Source organism: Eretmochelys imbricata, chromosome 18 (assembly GCF_965152235.1).
Source record: "Eretmochelys imbricata isolate rEreImb1 chromosome 18, rEreImb1.hap1, whole genome shotgun sequence".
NCBI lineage: Eukaryota > Metazoa > Chordata > Testudines > Cheloniidae > Eretmochelys > Eretmochelys imbricata.
The window spans coordinates 1,519,514-1,535,085 of record NC_135589.1 but is presented as its reverse complement, the minus strand read 5'-3'; the positions used below and the strand labels follow the sequence as shown (position 1 = coordinate 1,535,085).

The 15,572-nt window shown below is 59.7% G+C and overlaps 1 protein-coding gene across 1 annotated transcript in view; it reads left to right on the top strand.

Moving 5' to 3' along the window:
• Positions 1 to 15,572, top strand: part of HSPG2 (heparan sulfate proteoglycan 2) — a 173,972-nt gene that overhangs the window by 126,077 nt on the left and 32,323 nt on the right. Inside the window, exons 54-69 of the mRNA XM_077837560.1 lie at positions 3,396 to 3,555; positions 4,316 to 4,451; positions 5,417 to 5,568; positions 6,012 to 6,138; positions 6,522 to 6,673; positions 7,073 to 7,211; positions 7,907 to 8,058; positions 8,455 to 8,593; positions 9,272 to 9,423; positions 10,630 to 10,768; positions 11,347 to 11,498; positions 11,915 to 12,053; positions 12,487 to 12,630; positions 13,371 to 13,505; positions 14,211 to 14,392; positions 15,063 to 15,255. Of these exons, the coding sequence (XP_077693686.1) occupies positions 3,396 to 3,555; positions 4,316 to 4,451; positions 5,417 to 5,568; positions 6,012 to 6,138; positions 6,522 to 6,673; positions 7,073 to 7,211; positions 7,907 to 8,058; positions 8,455 to 8,593; positions 9,272 to 9,423; positions 10,630 to 10,768; positions 11,347 to 11,498; positions 11,915 to 12,053; positions 12,487 to 12,630; positions 13,371 to 13,505; positions 14,211 to 14,392; positions 15,063 to 15,255 (2,393 nt within the window). The remainder of the gene's footprint in view (positions 1 to 3,395; positions 3,556 to 4,315; positions 4,452 to 5,416; positions 5,569 to 6,011; positions 6,139 to 6,521; positions 6,674 to 7,072; positions 7,212 to 7,906; positions 8,059 to 8,454; positions 8,594 to 9,271; positions 9,424 to 10,629; positions 10,769 to 11,346; positions 11,499 to 11,914; positions 12,054 to 12,486; positions 12,631 to 13,370; positions 13,506 to 14,210; positions 14,393 to 15,062; positions 15,256 to 15,572) is intronic.

The following is a 15,572-nucleotide window of genomic DNA, read 5'->3' as shown; positions in this document are numbered from 1 at the left end:
TATGCAGGATACAACCATTCCTATTTGCGGATTTTTGAAGAGGTGGGACTCCCCTTTTTTTGTGGGCTCCACTTCTCTAGCAAGTCCAGTTCATGCTTTCTCTCTCTCTCCCTCTCCTCCATGACTAGCTTCCGGGCCTAAATTTCTTTTTCTTGCCATTCCATGGCTCTCTGGTGTGTAGCTTTTTGCCTGGCCTCCTCTGCTTCCATGGCTCTTCAGTGTTCAGCTTCTTGTCTGGCATTCTCTCCTTCAATCTGCAGTGGCTGCAATTCCATATGTCTTCTCCTCCTTCTCATCTGCCTGCAATCTACACAGCTCCAGCTTCTTAATAGTTTCACTTTCACTCATTTCCCTACTTTTCTGTCCCTACTTCCCTTGCCCCAAATCAGCAAACAGAAAATAACAAATTGGTAACCACTTTGACTGATTTCTAGCCACCACACTTATAACTCTCTTAAAAACACCACCAGTGTGTGAAGTCTCACTCAGAGCAACAAGCTGTGCATATGACCCTGCTCGCTGCGCCACTGTGCCGGGTTCCCCCCCAGGGTGCCACTTGGAACTGATCAGCCCCTGACAGCAGCCTAGACTCCCTTTACACTGTACTGCTGTGACAAGCTGCAAAGCCCTCTCCAACCTGCGTTTTCACCAGCATACATACAGGTAGGGGCACACCCAGCTGCGGTTACATGCAGGCAGACTCTCTGACCAGCCCCTGCATGGGAAGGCTACAACTAGGGCAACTACCAGCTCCTTAGGCATGCACCCACTTTGGAGTATAAACCCAAAATTATACCGTCTTGAGCTGCACAGGGAAATGTGCAGTGTTAGCTCATAAAATTCACCCCCTTCCACAATGTGAAGAGGAATATGCAACAGCCTTTTGCCCCTGAGTTATGATTCCCACACACTGGTTTAGATAAAGCAAAAATAAGTTTATTAACTACAATAAGATAGATTTAAGTGATTATAAGGGATAGCAAACAGATCAAAGCAGATTACCTAGCAAATAAACAAAAACTAAGCTTAGTATACTAACGAGATTGGATATGAATAGCAGATTCTCACCTTAAGTGATGATACAAGCAGGCTGCAGATTCCTAAGGGCAAGCTTCACTAACTTACAGCTTGGAATCCCCAGGTGTTCCATTCACAAGCTAAAAATCCCTTTAGCCTGGGTCCAGCACTTCCCCCAGGTCAGTCTTTCTTCCTCAGGTGTTTCCAGGAGTCTCTTTGGGTGGGGAGTCTGTGAAGAACCAGGATAATGTCACTGCCCTGCCTTAAATAGCTTTTCCATATGGCGGGAACCTTTTGTTTCAAAGCTGGGTTCCCATGCCAGTCAGTGGAAGATACTGATGTCCCAAGATGGAGTCCAGCACTAGGTGACCTGGTTACATGTCCCTTGTAGTATCACAGCAACCATTACTCGGAGGCTGTCTGCGGCCTCCTCAGGAAGGCTCCCCAGGGGGGAAATAAGCTTCTTCTAAGGCCTGTTGTTTTCTCTAATGGCCCTTCTCCACCCAGCTTTTCAAAATGAAAGCATCTTGTCTAGTGGGCGTTCCCCAGGTGTAAACACATTTGTAATACAGATACATGGTCAATATTCCTAACTTCAGATACAAAAATGATACATGCATACAAATAGGATAATCATATTCAGTAAATCATAACCTTTCCAATGATATCTCACATGACTTATCTTGCATAAAATACATCATAATTATGCCATAATCATATCATAATTTCTCTATGAAGAATATGAGGTGCAGTGTCACACCCATGTCCCCGGGCAGCCCTTCCCTAGCGTCCCCTCAGGAAAATCAAACCAGCGGCACCTCCAATCCTGCTCCCTGGCCATGTGTGGGTGGAGGGTGACACGTTCTCGTGTAGGCCTCTTCCACGCTGGTCCTTCGCCAGCCCCCAACCCACACGCCCTGGGAAAGGCTGGCCCAGATCGCCCTGCTGTCATGGAGCTAAGCCTGGCCGCTGAGTGGGGGCACCCCCAGGATGATGGAGCATCTCAGGCTCCCTGCAGACTCAGGCCGACCCTGCCTTGGTTGCACTCAGGTCATGCTTTCACGATTTTCTGTGCAACCTTCACAGCAAGGGACTGACTCTTTTAGCTGAACGTTGGAGAACCACTGAGAGGCGGGTCCACTCCCCCACCCCAGCTAGTCCTTTGCCCCACACGCTGGGGGAGGCTGCCTTGGCTGAGGGACGTGGGCTTGGGGTTAGCTCCCCCAGCGGCTCCATTCAGCTTGCTAGTTCCATTCTCTCTTCTCACAAAGCCCCATTGCTTTCCTGCCCCATTCCCCGCCAGGTCTCCGGCTCCCACCTGCGGCTGGTCCGGGTCTCAGCGGCCAACTCGGGCGAGTATGTCTGCCGCACCAGCTCCGGCGCTGGCATCCAAGAGGCCTCCATCATCGTCAACATCTACCGGGCCACCGACTCACCCTACTGTAAGTGAAGGCAGTGCCTGGTACAGTGCAGCCCTGGGCTGGCCTGGAACCCTGACTCGGGCGTGACCTCTGGCCTTAGGGTTCAGGGCATCTGCTCCTCCGCCTTGCTGGCAGCTGGGCCCGGCAGTGCCAGCTGGGATGCACGGGGCGGGAGGGAGCGGGTCCAAGGAGGTCCTGCAGGGAGCCCTTTAGGGCAGCCCTGCAGGGGAAGGCCAAGGCATCTCTTGTCTCCCAGGGGACGAGCAAAGCAGTGAGGAGCAGAAGGAATCTCCTTCCAGGCTGGCCATGGCCATGAAACAGGCTAACCACCACTGGGCCAGCATCTAGTAGGGAGGTGCCCACATCATGGAAACTGCCATCCTGATTGGCACCCCTGCCCTTGGGGCGGCAGGCTCAGCAGAGGCTGAGAAGGAAGTGAGCTGTGGTGCTGATCTGGCTTCGGGCCCCAGAGGGAAAGGGAGACCTGTTTGTGCTGCTGGAGGGAAGGCAATGCTCCAGGAGAGGCTGCATGGCCTGGGCATGGAGGGGGCTCAGGAGACCTGGGTTCTAGCCCCACCTCTGCCGTAGCTTGCTGCATAACTGGGGCAAGTTACTTCCCCTCCCTGTGGAACTTGCCTTGGGTTCCCCCTGCTTGACCAGCACTGTTCCCTGTCCCTCCACGTCACGGCCCGGTGCCTGGGAGCAGAGGCTGCTGGCCATGAGGCCAGAACCTCCAAGCACAGAGCTCCCACCCGCCAAGCAGGAAGCGCAGCCTGTCAGCCACCTTGGCCTCCCCTGAAAGCCAGACCCTCAGCTCTCCAGGCTCTGCTGACAGAGCTTCTGCTCCTGCTGCAGGGGCTGGGTGTGGACTAACCACTTTGGCAGGCTGTTTCCGTCTCCAGTTCCTCTGCTATGTGAGGGGAGCTCTCCCCCAGCTCTAACACCCCATCCTCTGGCTCCTCCAGCCTCGGGCGTCGAGTCCCCTGTCCGCATCGAGTCTTCCTCGTCCTCCATTGCCGAGGGACAGACCATGGACCTTAAGTGCCTTGTCGCGGGCCAGGCACCAGCCATGGTCACATGGTACAAGCGGAGGGGCTCCCTGCCGGCCAGGCACCAGGTAGGAGCTACACACGCGGGACATGATTGCGGGTTCCTTGGGCCCAGGGAGAGTGGGTCTGGCAGGGTTGTTTGCTGCAGATGAGCCCATCTCTGGAGGACGTCCATCTCCCTCCAGAGTTATCTGGTTTCTCACCTTGGTACCCTGGTTAGTACTTGGCAGCTCCATGGGGAAACTGCCCAACTCTGCCATAGCCCAGTGCTGTAGTGGTGTGGGAACAACCTGTCAGGGTCCCCAGGTGGGGGCTCTCGCACGACTCAGGAACAGTCCCTGGAGGGCCCCCTTCAACATATCAGCCCCTGTAGGGTCACTGAGGCCCACACACTAGACGGAATGGATTACTTGATAATTACCTGTTCATTCCCTCTGGGGCCCCTGGCATTGGCCTCTGTCGGTAGACAGGATACTGGGCTGGATGGACCTTTGGTCTGACCCAGTGTGGCTGATCCTATGTTCTTATACAAAATACTATGAAAAACTCCCATGCTCTCACATACATGGCTCCTGTCACCCTGCCTGCGCTATCCACAATGCACTGCTGCTCCCAGGGCAGTGGGGCTCGGGTCGCTCTCCTAGGAATGGCGACCGTCAGAGCCTGGCTAACAGGCTGGGATCATGGCAGCCCCCGACGCGATGGGCCCTTGAGGGTGGAGGGTCACCCCTCCTGCCCTGAGGAGACGTTATCGGAGCCTGGATGTCAGATGTGGGGTTTGTCCCTTTCTCTCCTCGACTCTCGCTCTCCCGGTTCCTTCCCCACCAGGTCTCCGGCTCCCACCTGCGTATCCCCCAGGTCTCAGCGGCTGACTCGGGCGAGTACGTCTGCCGCGTCAGCACCGGCGCTGTGGTCCAGGAAGCCTCCATCATTGTCACCGTCAGCAGCGCTGGGTCCTCCTACTGTGAGTTCAGGCAACAGACATGACGGCTGGACTTCCAGTGTCCCACGAGGGGTGGCTCTGTACATCCATGGCAGGCAGCCTGGCCTAGTGGACAGAGCACTGGACTGGGGATCTGGGTTCTATGATCCCTCTGCCATTGACCTGCTAAACTTCTCTGTGCCTCAGTTTCCCCTCCCTTTTTCTGTTTAGCTCTTCAGGGCAGGGCCTCTGTGTCTGTGCAGCGCCTGACACAATGTGGCCCTGATCTCAGATTGGGCAGGGCCTGGCTCTCACTCTGTGTCTGGGCAGTGCCCGGCACAATGGGCCCTGATCTCAGTGGGGCCTCGGGTGGCTCCTGCTATAAACGGTAACGATGATTAGCACATCCCTCACTGCTCAAGGGCTGTGGGGTGATGGCTGCTGAGACTCCTTCGTGGGGAGCACACTGGAGTGTTGAGCAGGTGCTTGGCTCAGGGCAGAGGCAGGATCGGGTGCCACCAGAGACCCTATTTAAAGTGGGGATGGGGGTACGTTGCAGATTCTGCTTCGGTTTCCCCAGCCTAGCCTGTCCCATGGGCACTGGCCTTGGGAAAGTGGGCTTTAGAGGCAGCCTCCCCTGTATATGCACAGCTGAGCTTTGTACCCCAGGACGCATGCCTGAAGCCCTACATGTGGGGAATCCAATCACCTGCCCTGCCTTGGGATCTAGGGTGAGGGGAGGGCAGCATCCTGCTTGCCTTCAGTGCAGGAGCATCCTGCAGGGATCAGGTTGGGGGCCGTCCCCTTTAGATTTCAGAGGGAGAGAGGAGGGGTTCAGCTCTGGGATAACTTCCTGCCGGGGGAAGCCCCATCACCGGGCTGTTGACAGCTGGGGTGGGCTGGGACCATAGGACCCCAGAGTCATTTACATCTCCACTTTGCATGGGGGTATGAAATGCTCTGAGAACATGCTGTCAGCCATGCCTACCTCTTCTTGGCTCTTCCAGCCTTGGGCATCCGCCCCCCAATCCGGATAGAGCAATCATCGTCCTCCGTCACCGAGGGACAGACCCTGGACCTGAACTGCCTTGTTGCAGGCCAGGCGGCAGCCACGGTCACATGGTACAAGCGGGGGGGCTCCCTGCCGGCGGATCACCAGGTAGGAAAGCGAGGCTGGTCTAGTGGGGAGGTTCTGTCCAGGTTCCTCTGGGTCCAAAGAATGTGGCTACTGGGTGAAAATGGCAGCTCTGGGAATGAGCTGGGCTCTGTCCTGCTGCGAGCTGGCTCTGTGGGGGTCCCGGTGCAGTGGCAGGACCCCTAGTCGAAAGGGCAGAGCCAGGAGTGGCGTTCTCATCCCTGGCGGCAGAGGAGTTGGGGGCTGGGAGCGTACATGGGTAGGGGGTGAGTCCTGCTCTGCCAGCTGATCAGCAGGGGACCTGGGAGCAGCAGGCGCAAGCCTGAGCCTGGCGGAGGCCAGGCAGGCAGCCCCGCGCTGTGCGGTGCAGGTTAGACGCTCCAGCTCCATCCCCGCAGAGCTGGGTCCGAGGACAGCAGCCTGGCCTTCCTTCTCTGACTCTGGGCTCTCCGTGACCCGCCCCGCAGCTCTCTGGCTCGCGCCTGCGGCTGGTTCAGGTCTCAGCGGCTGACTCGGGCGAGTATGTCTGCCGCGCCGGCAACAAGGAGGCCTCTGTCATCATCACCATCCAGCAGAGCAGCAGCATCTCCTACCGTGAGTTGTGCGTGGCCACTGTGCTCTCCTCTTCCGCAGGGCGGAGGAAGCTCGGTGCCCTCTGGGGATGTGTCTCTAGTGGGCAACCCTGAGCACCCGCAGGTGCTGCCATCCAAGGGGAGATCTGAGCCCCCTAACAGGGTGACTAGAATCGATGGGGTGGCTCTGAGCTCCCAAAGGGCGAGGTCTGTGGGTTGTGGGACAGGCCCCTGGGGAAGCGGCTGGAGCCCTGAACTAGACCAGGCAGGGCATTCAGGAGCTCCCTGCTGGTGCTGATCTGGCCCCAGCCCTGGGAGACCTGCCCCCACAGCTCTGCTCCGTCTCTTCTCCATGGGAGGGAGCTGGAGCCCGCAGCTCCAACCCTCTGCCCTTGGCCCCTCCAGCCTCAGGCGTCACCCCACCAGTGAGGATCGAGTCTTCCTCATCCTCCGTCGCCGAGGGACAGACCTTGGACCTGAAGTGCATCGTTGCGGGCCAGGTGCAGCCCAGAGTCACATGGCACAAGCGGGGGGGCTCCCTGCCGGCTGGCCACCAGGTAGGAGACATGGGGGGCCTGGCGGGCATTTCCAGAGGGTGTTTCCTGGGCCTTGGATTCCCTTTGCCCTCCCAGGAGGGGGTCTTGTCCCGGGGTTTCCTGGAATACCTTCTCCTCCTGACCAGGCAGCGGGGCTTGGCTCCAGTGGCTCGGGAGCAGAGATATAGTTAGAGGAGGAGGGGCCCCCTGGGCCAGGAGAGCTCAAGGGAGCAGAGCTGAGCAGTCCTGCCAGGAGACCCAGTGGGAACAGCCAGCCCCACCCCACAGCGCAGAGCCTGGGGAGGGGTCACTTGGGGTCAAAGGCGGGGTAAGGGAGTGGAGGGATCACTGACCTCGCCAGCTTCCCGTGCGCTCCCTCTTCTCATGGACCCGTTCTCCACATGATTCGCTGCCCACCAGGTCTCCGGCTCGCGCTTGCGCATCCCCCAGGTCTCGGCAGCTGACTCAGGCGAATACATCTGCCGCGTCCGCACTGGTGCCATCACCCAGGAGACCTCGCTCATCGTCACCATCCAGGGTGGCGCCGGTTCCTCTTACTGTGAGTTTGGCCTGGGCTGGGCTGCGGGCACGGGGAATGGCCGGGAAGCAGGAGGGAGCTGGCTGATGTCCTGGCCTGGGCTGGGCGGCGGGCACGGGGAATGGCCGGGAAGCAGGAGGGAGCTGGCTGATGTCCTGGCCTGGGCTGGGCTGCGGGCACGGGGAATGGCCGGGAAGCAGGAGGGAGCTGGCTGATGTCCTGGCCTGGGCTGGGCGGCGGGCACGGGGAATGGCCGGGAAGCAGGAGGGAGCTGGCTGATGTGCTGGCCTGGGCTGGGCTGCGGGCAGTGGGATGGGCCGGGAAGCAGGAGGGAGCTGGCTGATGTCCTGGCCTGGGCTGGGCGGCGGGCACGGGGAATGGCCGGGAAGCAGGAGGGAGCTGGCTGATGTCCTGGCCTGGGCTGGGCGGCGGGCACGGGGAATGGCCGGGAAGCAGGAGGGAGCTGGCTGATGTCCTGGCCTGGGCTGGGCTGCGGGCAGTGGGATGGGCCGGGAAGCAGGAGGGAGCTGGCTGATGTGCTGGCCTGGGCTGGGCAGCAGGCACGGGGAATGGCCGGGAAGCAGGAGGGAGCTGGCTGATGTCCCAGCCTGGGCTGTAGTCTCGTGCGCCCTGTGGGTTGATCATAGCTTGGCAGGGCACAGTGGGTCCTTCACCATCTCTGAGCTCTCTGTGCTGAGCCTCTGTTCCCCTTCCAGCTCTGGGCGTCACCCCCCCAGTGAGGATCGAGACCTCTTCCGCGTCCATTGCTGAGGGACAAACCTTGGACCTGAACTGCCTGGTCGCAGGCCAGGCGCAGCCCAGAGTCACGTGGTACAGGCGGGGGAACTCCCTGCCAGCCAGTAGCCAGGTATGGGGGCTCATGGCGGCTGGGAATTGATGGCCGTAGCCCGTAAATTCCCCCATGCTCCTGGGAGCAGCAGACCCATGGGATTTCCTGGCTGGGGCGGCGACGGGGAGAAGGTTGGTGTCCTTGGACAATGAAACCCACAAGAGGCAGCAAATGCTTTGGAAACCAAATGCCTGGAAAAGTCCGTGGTGTCCCAGTCCTGCCTCAGGAGGAGCCACAGGGGCTGCATGGGGGCTGGGAGATGGTGGGGGTCGGACACAGTCCATGCCAGCCTTGTAAGGGCTTGTCGCACAGGCAGGGCTGGCTTTCCCAAGGAGCCCAGCTCCTCGTGTGCCCCTGCCTACCGAGCACAGCTCTCCTCAATGCCCCATGGCCTCTGCCCTCTCTCCCCGCCAGGTCTCCGGCTCCCGCCTGCGCATCCCCCAGGTCTCAGCTGCCGACTCGGGCGAGTACATCTGCCGTGTCAGCAACAGCACCGGCCCCCTGGAAGCCTCCGTCATCGTCACAATCCCCCGCAGTGCCGGCTCCTCGTACCGTACGTCTGGGCAGGGTGGGGCCCACATGTGGAGAGGCCAGTGGGCATGAGACTCAGTGCCAGGGGCCCACACAGACAAGGGGCATGGACCCAGTGCTAGAGACCCCTGGGGGCCCAGTACCCTCTCCCAGATTGGTTCGTACCCATCTCCATGGAGACATCTGTTGAGATTGGCTCAGGGCCCTGGCCTGGCTCAGGAATAGCAGGGGCTTCACATCGGGGTGCACAGGCCAGGAGTCCATGGGGATCGGAGACCCCTGGTGTGGTGAGGTGGGCACTGTGGGCTAAGGGGTGGGGCCAGGTGGGTGCTATAATCCTAGGGCAGGTATTGGGATCCACCTTGGCTAACTCCAGTGCATTGTGGGAGGGCACAGACCCTGCCCCAGTGCTGGGTTAGCCCTGTGGGTCAGGGTCCATGAGGGAGGCTCCCAGGGCTCTGAGTGCTGGGGAGGGCTCGCTTGGGACTGCACAAGGCGGGGAGACGGGGGTGATAGGATGCGCTGGCTGCATTGCGGGGATCCCATCACCTAGGGGGCCTAGGGTGGAGTCCTTTGGAGCTGGGCAATGCGCTGGGAACCTTCCTGCCATGGCTGGGCCCTGCCTGGGGAGATGGACGACACTGCCTTTGCTCCTTGGCACCGTGATGCAATGTTGCACCCTCCCCCTCAGCTCTTCCAGCCTTGGGCGTGGCACCCCCTGTCCGGATTGAGTCTTCCTCATCCTCCATCGCAGAGGGACAGACCTTGGACCTGAACTGCCTCGTTGCGGGCCAGGAACAGCCCAGAGTCAGATGGTACAAGCGGGGGGGTTCCCTGCCAGCCAGTCACCAGGTACAGCAGCAAGCAGGGGGCTGGGCTGAGCTCCAGATTGGTTTTCTCAGGCCCTGCTCCTGGAACCGCTGTGTCTGGAGGCTCCCAGACAGAGGAGCTTCCCTGGGCAGGGAGACAGGCTTCTGGGCTTTGCCAAGAGTGAGGAGAGAGGTGATTGTGTCGCTCCAGCCGAGGGAATGAAAGCAGCAGTGGGATGCTTGGGGAAGGAGCAATGGCAGCAGATGGCAGCTCTTCTTACCACTGTGCCCCATCCCGGGAGCAGGGGGCCTCAGGACTGACTGGGGCTGTGGACTCTGGGAATCAGGGCAGGCTGCTTCTTGTTTGCAGCTGACACAAATATCGGAGTGGTAAATAAAAAGAGGTTAGGTCACTGACAGAGCAGTCGGATCACTTGGTAAACTGGGCGCAAGTAAACAATATGCATTTTAATATGGTTAAATGTAAATATATCCATCTAGGAACAATGAATGCTGGCCACACTTACAGGATGGGGGACTCTACCCCGGGGAACAGGGACTTTGAAAAAGATTTGGGGACCATGGTGGATAATCAGCCGAACATGAGCTCCCAATACGATGCTGTGGCCAAAAGAGCTAATGCAATCCCGGGATGCATAAACAGGGGAATCTCGAGTAGGAGCAGAGAGGTGATTTTACCTCTGTACTTGGCACTGGTGCGACGCAGTTGGCATCCTGGGTCCAGTTCTGGTGCCCACAATTCAAGAAGGATGTTGATACATTGGAGCGGGTTCAGAAAAGAGCCACAAGAAGGATTAAAGGGTTAGAAAACACAATTTATAGTGATAGATTCAAGAAGCTCAATTGATTTTGCTTAACAAAGAGAAGGTTGAGGGGTGACTTGATCCCAGTCTGTAGGTATTTACACGAACAAACGTTTAATAACGGGCTCTAGCAGTGAAAGGTCTGACAGGATGGGACTTGAAGCTAGGCCCATTCAGACTGGAAATAAGGGGGACAGCAAGAGCAATTAACCACTGAAACAATTGACCAGGGTCGTGGTGGATTCTCCAGCCGTGGCAATTTGTAAAGCAAGATGGGATGTTTTTCTAGAAGCTCTGCTCTAGGATTTATTGTGGGCAGGTCTCTGGCCTGGGCTATCCAGGGGGACGGGCTAAGTGATCACAATGGCCTTGGAATCTATGAATCTATGTTTGTCCTGGTCTGTCACGGACCCTCTCCCCACCAGGTCTCCGGCTCCCGCCTGCGCATCCCGCAGGTCTCAGCGGCCGACTCGGGCGAGTACGTCTGCCGCGTCAGCACCGGTGCCGTCACCCAGGAGGCAGCTCTTGTTGTCACCATCGAGGACAGCACCGGCCCATCCCACTGTAAGTCTGCCTGGCCTGCGCTGACGTGGCCTCTCTGGCAGGTAGTCAGTTCTCTGGGACCAAATCCTGCCAGCCGCTCTACAGGCAGGTGGGCTTCGGCAGCCAGGACTGGACATGCCCTAACTCGGGGCTGGTGCCTGAGGTGGGAGATAAGTGATCTGCTCCCAGGCCGACTCCCGCACAGTCCCCTGCCCACAAGCAGCAGTGTCTGACTCTTGGAGCACTAGGAGCAAGGCTGTCCTGGGTTCGAATCCTGCCTCTGCCATAGATTAGCTGCATGGCCTTGTGCAAGCCTTCCCCTCTCTCTGCTTCAGTTTCCCCATCTGCTGAAGGGGGTGATGATCCTGCCAGCAGGATCAAGGCTGCGGCACAGTTCCTGGGGAAGGGCTGGGAGCCCCTTGCTTGAGTCTTTTCAAAGCTGCCTGCATCAGGCTGTCTGGGATGAGGGGCTCCTGCTCTGGCCATGGGGGCTGGGGGTGGACTGGCTGCTTTGTCAGGCAGTTTCTATCTCCAATTCCTCCGCTGTGTGAGGGGACCTCCCCTGCAGCTCTAACTTCCATCTCCCCCGGCTCCTCCAGCCTCAGGTGTGGTGCCCCACGTCCGGATCGAGTCTTCCTCGTCCTCCATTGCCGAAGGACAGACCCTGGACCTGAACTGCCTCGTCGCGGGCCAGGTGCCATCCACAGTCACGTGGTACAAGAGGGGGGGTGCCCTGCCGGCCAGTCACCAGGTAGGAAGTAGCCCAGCACCTGGGGGCACTTTCTTTCTTTTTCCTGGGGTGTGGGGGGGATCTTCCCAGGATTGATTTGTCCTGGGGGACAGAGGGATCTGCTGCTTCTGTCTCCACAGAGCTGTGGCTGGGGATGGGACTGGCTCACTCCCCAGCAGGGCTCCGTCGATGGCCTAGCAGTCAGCTGGGGTTGGGGAATCCAGGTACAATAGACAGTTGCCAGTGAAGGGGGGAGCAGTCACTGACTGGGCCACCCCATGGCGGAGCCCGGCAGCATGGAGAGCGTGTGGGCTGGGGGCTGCCGTGGCTCTGGTCCCATGGCAGCTGTCGGAAGTGGGATCAGACTTTCCCAGGGATTGGCTGTAGACAGATGCTTCAGCCCTTTCTCTCCGACTTCTGGACTCCTCTCCCGCCAGGTCTCCGGCTCCCACCTGCGGCTGGTCCAGGTCTCTGCAGCCGACTCAGGCGAGTACGTCTGCCGCGTCAGCACCAGCGCCGGCCCCCGCGAGGCCTCCATCACTGTGAGCGTCTCCTCTGGCACCAGCTCCTCCTACCGTAAGTCTGTCTGGCCTGCTGATAGGTGGGCGGTCCTAAGGCCGTGGCTCAGGGGCTCCCCGGGGATAGTCTGTCCAGTGACACTCAGACAGCTCCTGAGCCGCAAGTGGCTCAAGGTGTCTCCTGCGGCTCTTCGCAGCACATATTAAAACACTGTGATTTCATAAGTAACCAAGCAGGGTGCTGTTACTCTGTTATTGACCGACTGCAGCTGATAAAATAATGCTATTCGGTCAGTCATTTTGCTGCCAGAATGATATCGAGATAATTCCCATCAGACTGTTTCAATCGGAATCTCTCGCGCTACAGGAAATGAACCAATGGCTTCACGCGACTGGGGCTTTTGGGGTAGTGCTGCTGGCTAATTTAGCTCCCGAACGCCTGAGGTCTGGGTGTCACAGCTCTCACCCCGTTTCCCTTCCCCGCCTGGCAGGTCTGCAGAGCCCCATCATCTCCATCGAGCCACACAGCACTGCCGTGCGCCAGGGCGAGGATGCCACCTTCAAGTGCCGCATCCATGATGGTGCCCGGCCCATCAATATCACTTGGAAGATGGCCCCAAAGCAGCAGCTGCAAGGTAGTTCTCACGCCAGCTCCAGCCCACTGCTGCTGATGTCCCCCCCAGTGCCCTGGGCCCAGTACCCACGGCCCCCACCATACAGGACCCGACATCCCCTCTTCATCAGCGTCCCTTCCCCCACACCTTGTTGTCCTCTCCCTGCCCCCACTTCTCTCCAAGATCCCCCCATGAGTGCTAGCCCTGCTCCCCCAGACCCACAGCGCCTAGTCTCCTGTGGGGGCACTCCCATTCCCTGGCCAGGATGCTGGGCAGCCATGGGCATTGTCCCTCTCCACTGCAGCAGCCGTCTGCAGACCCTGTGTCGTGCTCCCTTCCCATGTGGGGCCATGGGGCCTGGACACCCGTTGGGCTCTGCATATCTGGGGTGTGAGCAAAAACAGCCCACCCTTCCCCTGGGCCAGGGACACATGGGCCCCTGCTCTAGCCATGGGCCCGGCTCCCTGGGCTCGCACTTGAGTGAGAGCAAACAACCTGGGGCACAGGGGGGCTGCAGGGCAGCAGTGTTGGTTTCAGGGAAGCTCAGCTCCTCCAGTCCCAGCATATGCCAGCAAGAGGCGTGATAAGATAGAGTAGGAGCCTGGGTGCTCGGGGGAAGTTCCCAGCTACTCCAGTCCTGGCCTCTCCCAGCAGGGGGCGCTGTCAGTGTTTCAGGCATTAGGAATCTGGGTTTTCTGCAAGAGCTCCCAGCCCCAGGGCTGAGATCAGCTGTTTGCTCACCTGTGTCTTTCCCCCTGCAGACAATGTGAAGATCAGCCCCAATGGCTCAGTGATCACCATCTACAGGGCTCGCCCCAGCAACCAGGGGGCCTATCGCTGTGTGGCCTCCAACCGCTACGGCGTAGCCAACAGCGTGGTTAACTTAATGGTGCAAGGTGAGAGGCCGTGAGTACAGGAGAGGGGGCAGCACTGGGGACAGGCAGTTGGGATACCTGGCCTGGTCCCTAGCTCACTGACTGGCCCCTGAGAGCCACTAGCTGGCACCCCAGCATTGTCGTTCTATCACACCAGTCCGCCTCAGCTTCCCCCTGTCCCGGGTGGGCGCTGAGGGTCTCGGTGGTGGGGGCCAACCTGAGCTGCTGCTCCAGGACTGGAACCCTGTGTCGGCTGCCGTGCTCTGGCAATGGGGCTGGCGGAGGTGCACTCGGGCTGTTCCTGGTCTCTTGCCCGGGAGCCAGTGGAGCCTGGGGATGTTCCTCAAGCCAGGGAGCCCATGGGCAGGGATGCGGGGGCCTTTGGGGAGGGGTAGGTTTAACCCCCAACAGCCTCCCAGCCTGGATTGCATGTCCCAGTCAGGCCCACCCCCAGACACGCCCCTCAGTGCTCAGGGCTTGAATCCACTTGTGTAGGGCTGGCCTGAAAGCCCACTGACTAGCTGAGCACACTGGGGGCTGGGCTGCTGGCCACCCCACTTTGGCTCCACACTCCTGCCCAGCAGCTCCTTGAAGGCTCTTGGGGCCATCTTGGTGCTGCCCCTGCAGTCTGCCGGGGCCAGCTCCCAGCTGCTCCATGAGGATTTCTTGCAGCTCTGGCTGGCAGGTTGTGCCCTGACTCCACCCCTCCCCTCTGCACCCTTCCAGGCTCTCCTACAGTGTCTGTGATGCCCCAGGGCCCCGTGACGGTGAAGACAGGCAAGTCCATCAGCCTGGATTGCCTTGGCATGGGCGACCCTCGCCCGCTGGTTCGCTGGAGCCGCTTGGGCATGAGGCAGAAAATCGAGCACCAGACCTTGTTGCCCCTGGAGAGCCAAGCAGTGCTACAAGTAAGCTGGGGCTGGGGGGAGGGGGCCCCGCACCATGGCACAGGCAACTTGGCCTTTATCCTGTCCATGTGGACCATGGGGCTATCGGGGTCGCCAGGGGATCTGCCCATGGCTGCACCACAGTCCAGTCCTGCCTGGCCAGGGAGCAGAACTCCCTTCCTCAGCCAACCATAGCAGGAGCTGAGCAAAGAAACCACCCATGCCAGCCTCTGATGGGGCATGGGGCAGTTCAGGGCCCACTCTGAGGTAGGGGGGCAGGCAACCTGGCCTCCCCATTGTGACTGAGCTGTCTGCCTGGATCGCACTGGGACAGGGACCTGGCCCGTCCTTCCCCGAGGCTGCTGGGCACAGACAGACCCTGGGTTTCTCTCTGGCTCCCACAGCCTGGATCCCCACACAAGTTCCCCTAAATACTGCCCTGGGCCTGGCGGACATGAAAGGGGCTGCTGCCCTCTGCGCTCCGGGCTCCCTGTCTTGCTGTCTGCAGGGCACAGCGCTGGACCCCCGGCCAGCTCGCTGGGCAGAGCCGCAACAGACAAGGCTGCACCCCCTACAACAGGACCTAGTGCCGCCTAACATCACTCCTGTCGCTCAGCCTTGGGGGGACTGGAAGGGGGATGTGGCTTCATCACACCCCACAGGCCTCCCAATGCTGTGTCTCTGCCCCCAGATCTCGGCAGCCAAGTCTGAAGACGCTGGCACCTACATCTGCGTGGCCCAGAACTCCATCGGCTCCGCACAGGTCCAAGTGGAGGTGAACGTGGAAGCTGCCCACGGAAAGCCCGGCGCCCCTGAGATCACAGTGAAGCCGACACTGACAGTGGTAGCTGGAGAAACCGCGACCCTCCAGTGCTCTGCTACAGGTACGTGTGTGCCAGGCAGGGCCACTGGCTTCCCTGGCGCTGTCCACTTGTAGGGCAGAGCTGGGGAGCAGCCTGCAGCCAGAGCTCCGAGAAGGGATGGGAGTTTGGGAGCGGCTCCCTGGGGAGGCTCCCACTTGACTTGGGGCAGAGATCCATGCCTCCTGTTCTGCCAGCCCCTGTTTGGCCTTCCCATTCCTCCTCCCTGGTATGAGTCTCAGACCTGGCAGCTAAATGGGGCCAGGCCTACTCCGTCTGGAGGTAGGAGACCACAAAAGGCAGCCAGAGGGCAGGGTTGGGGGGCACTTATCTCCTTGAGG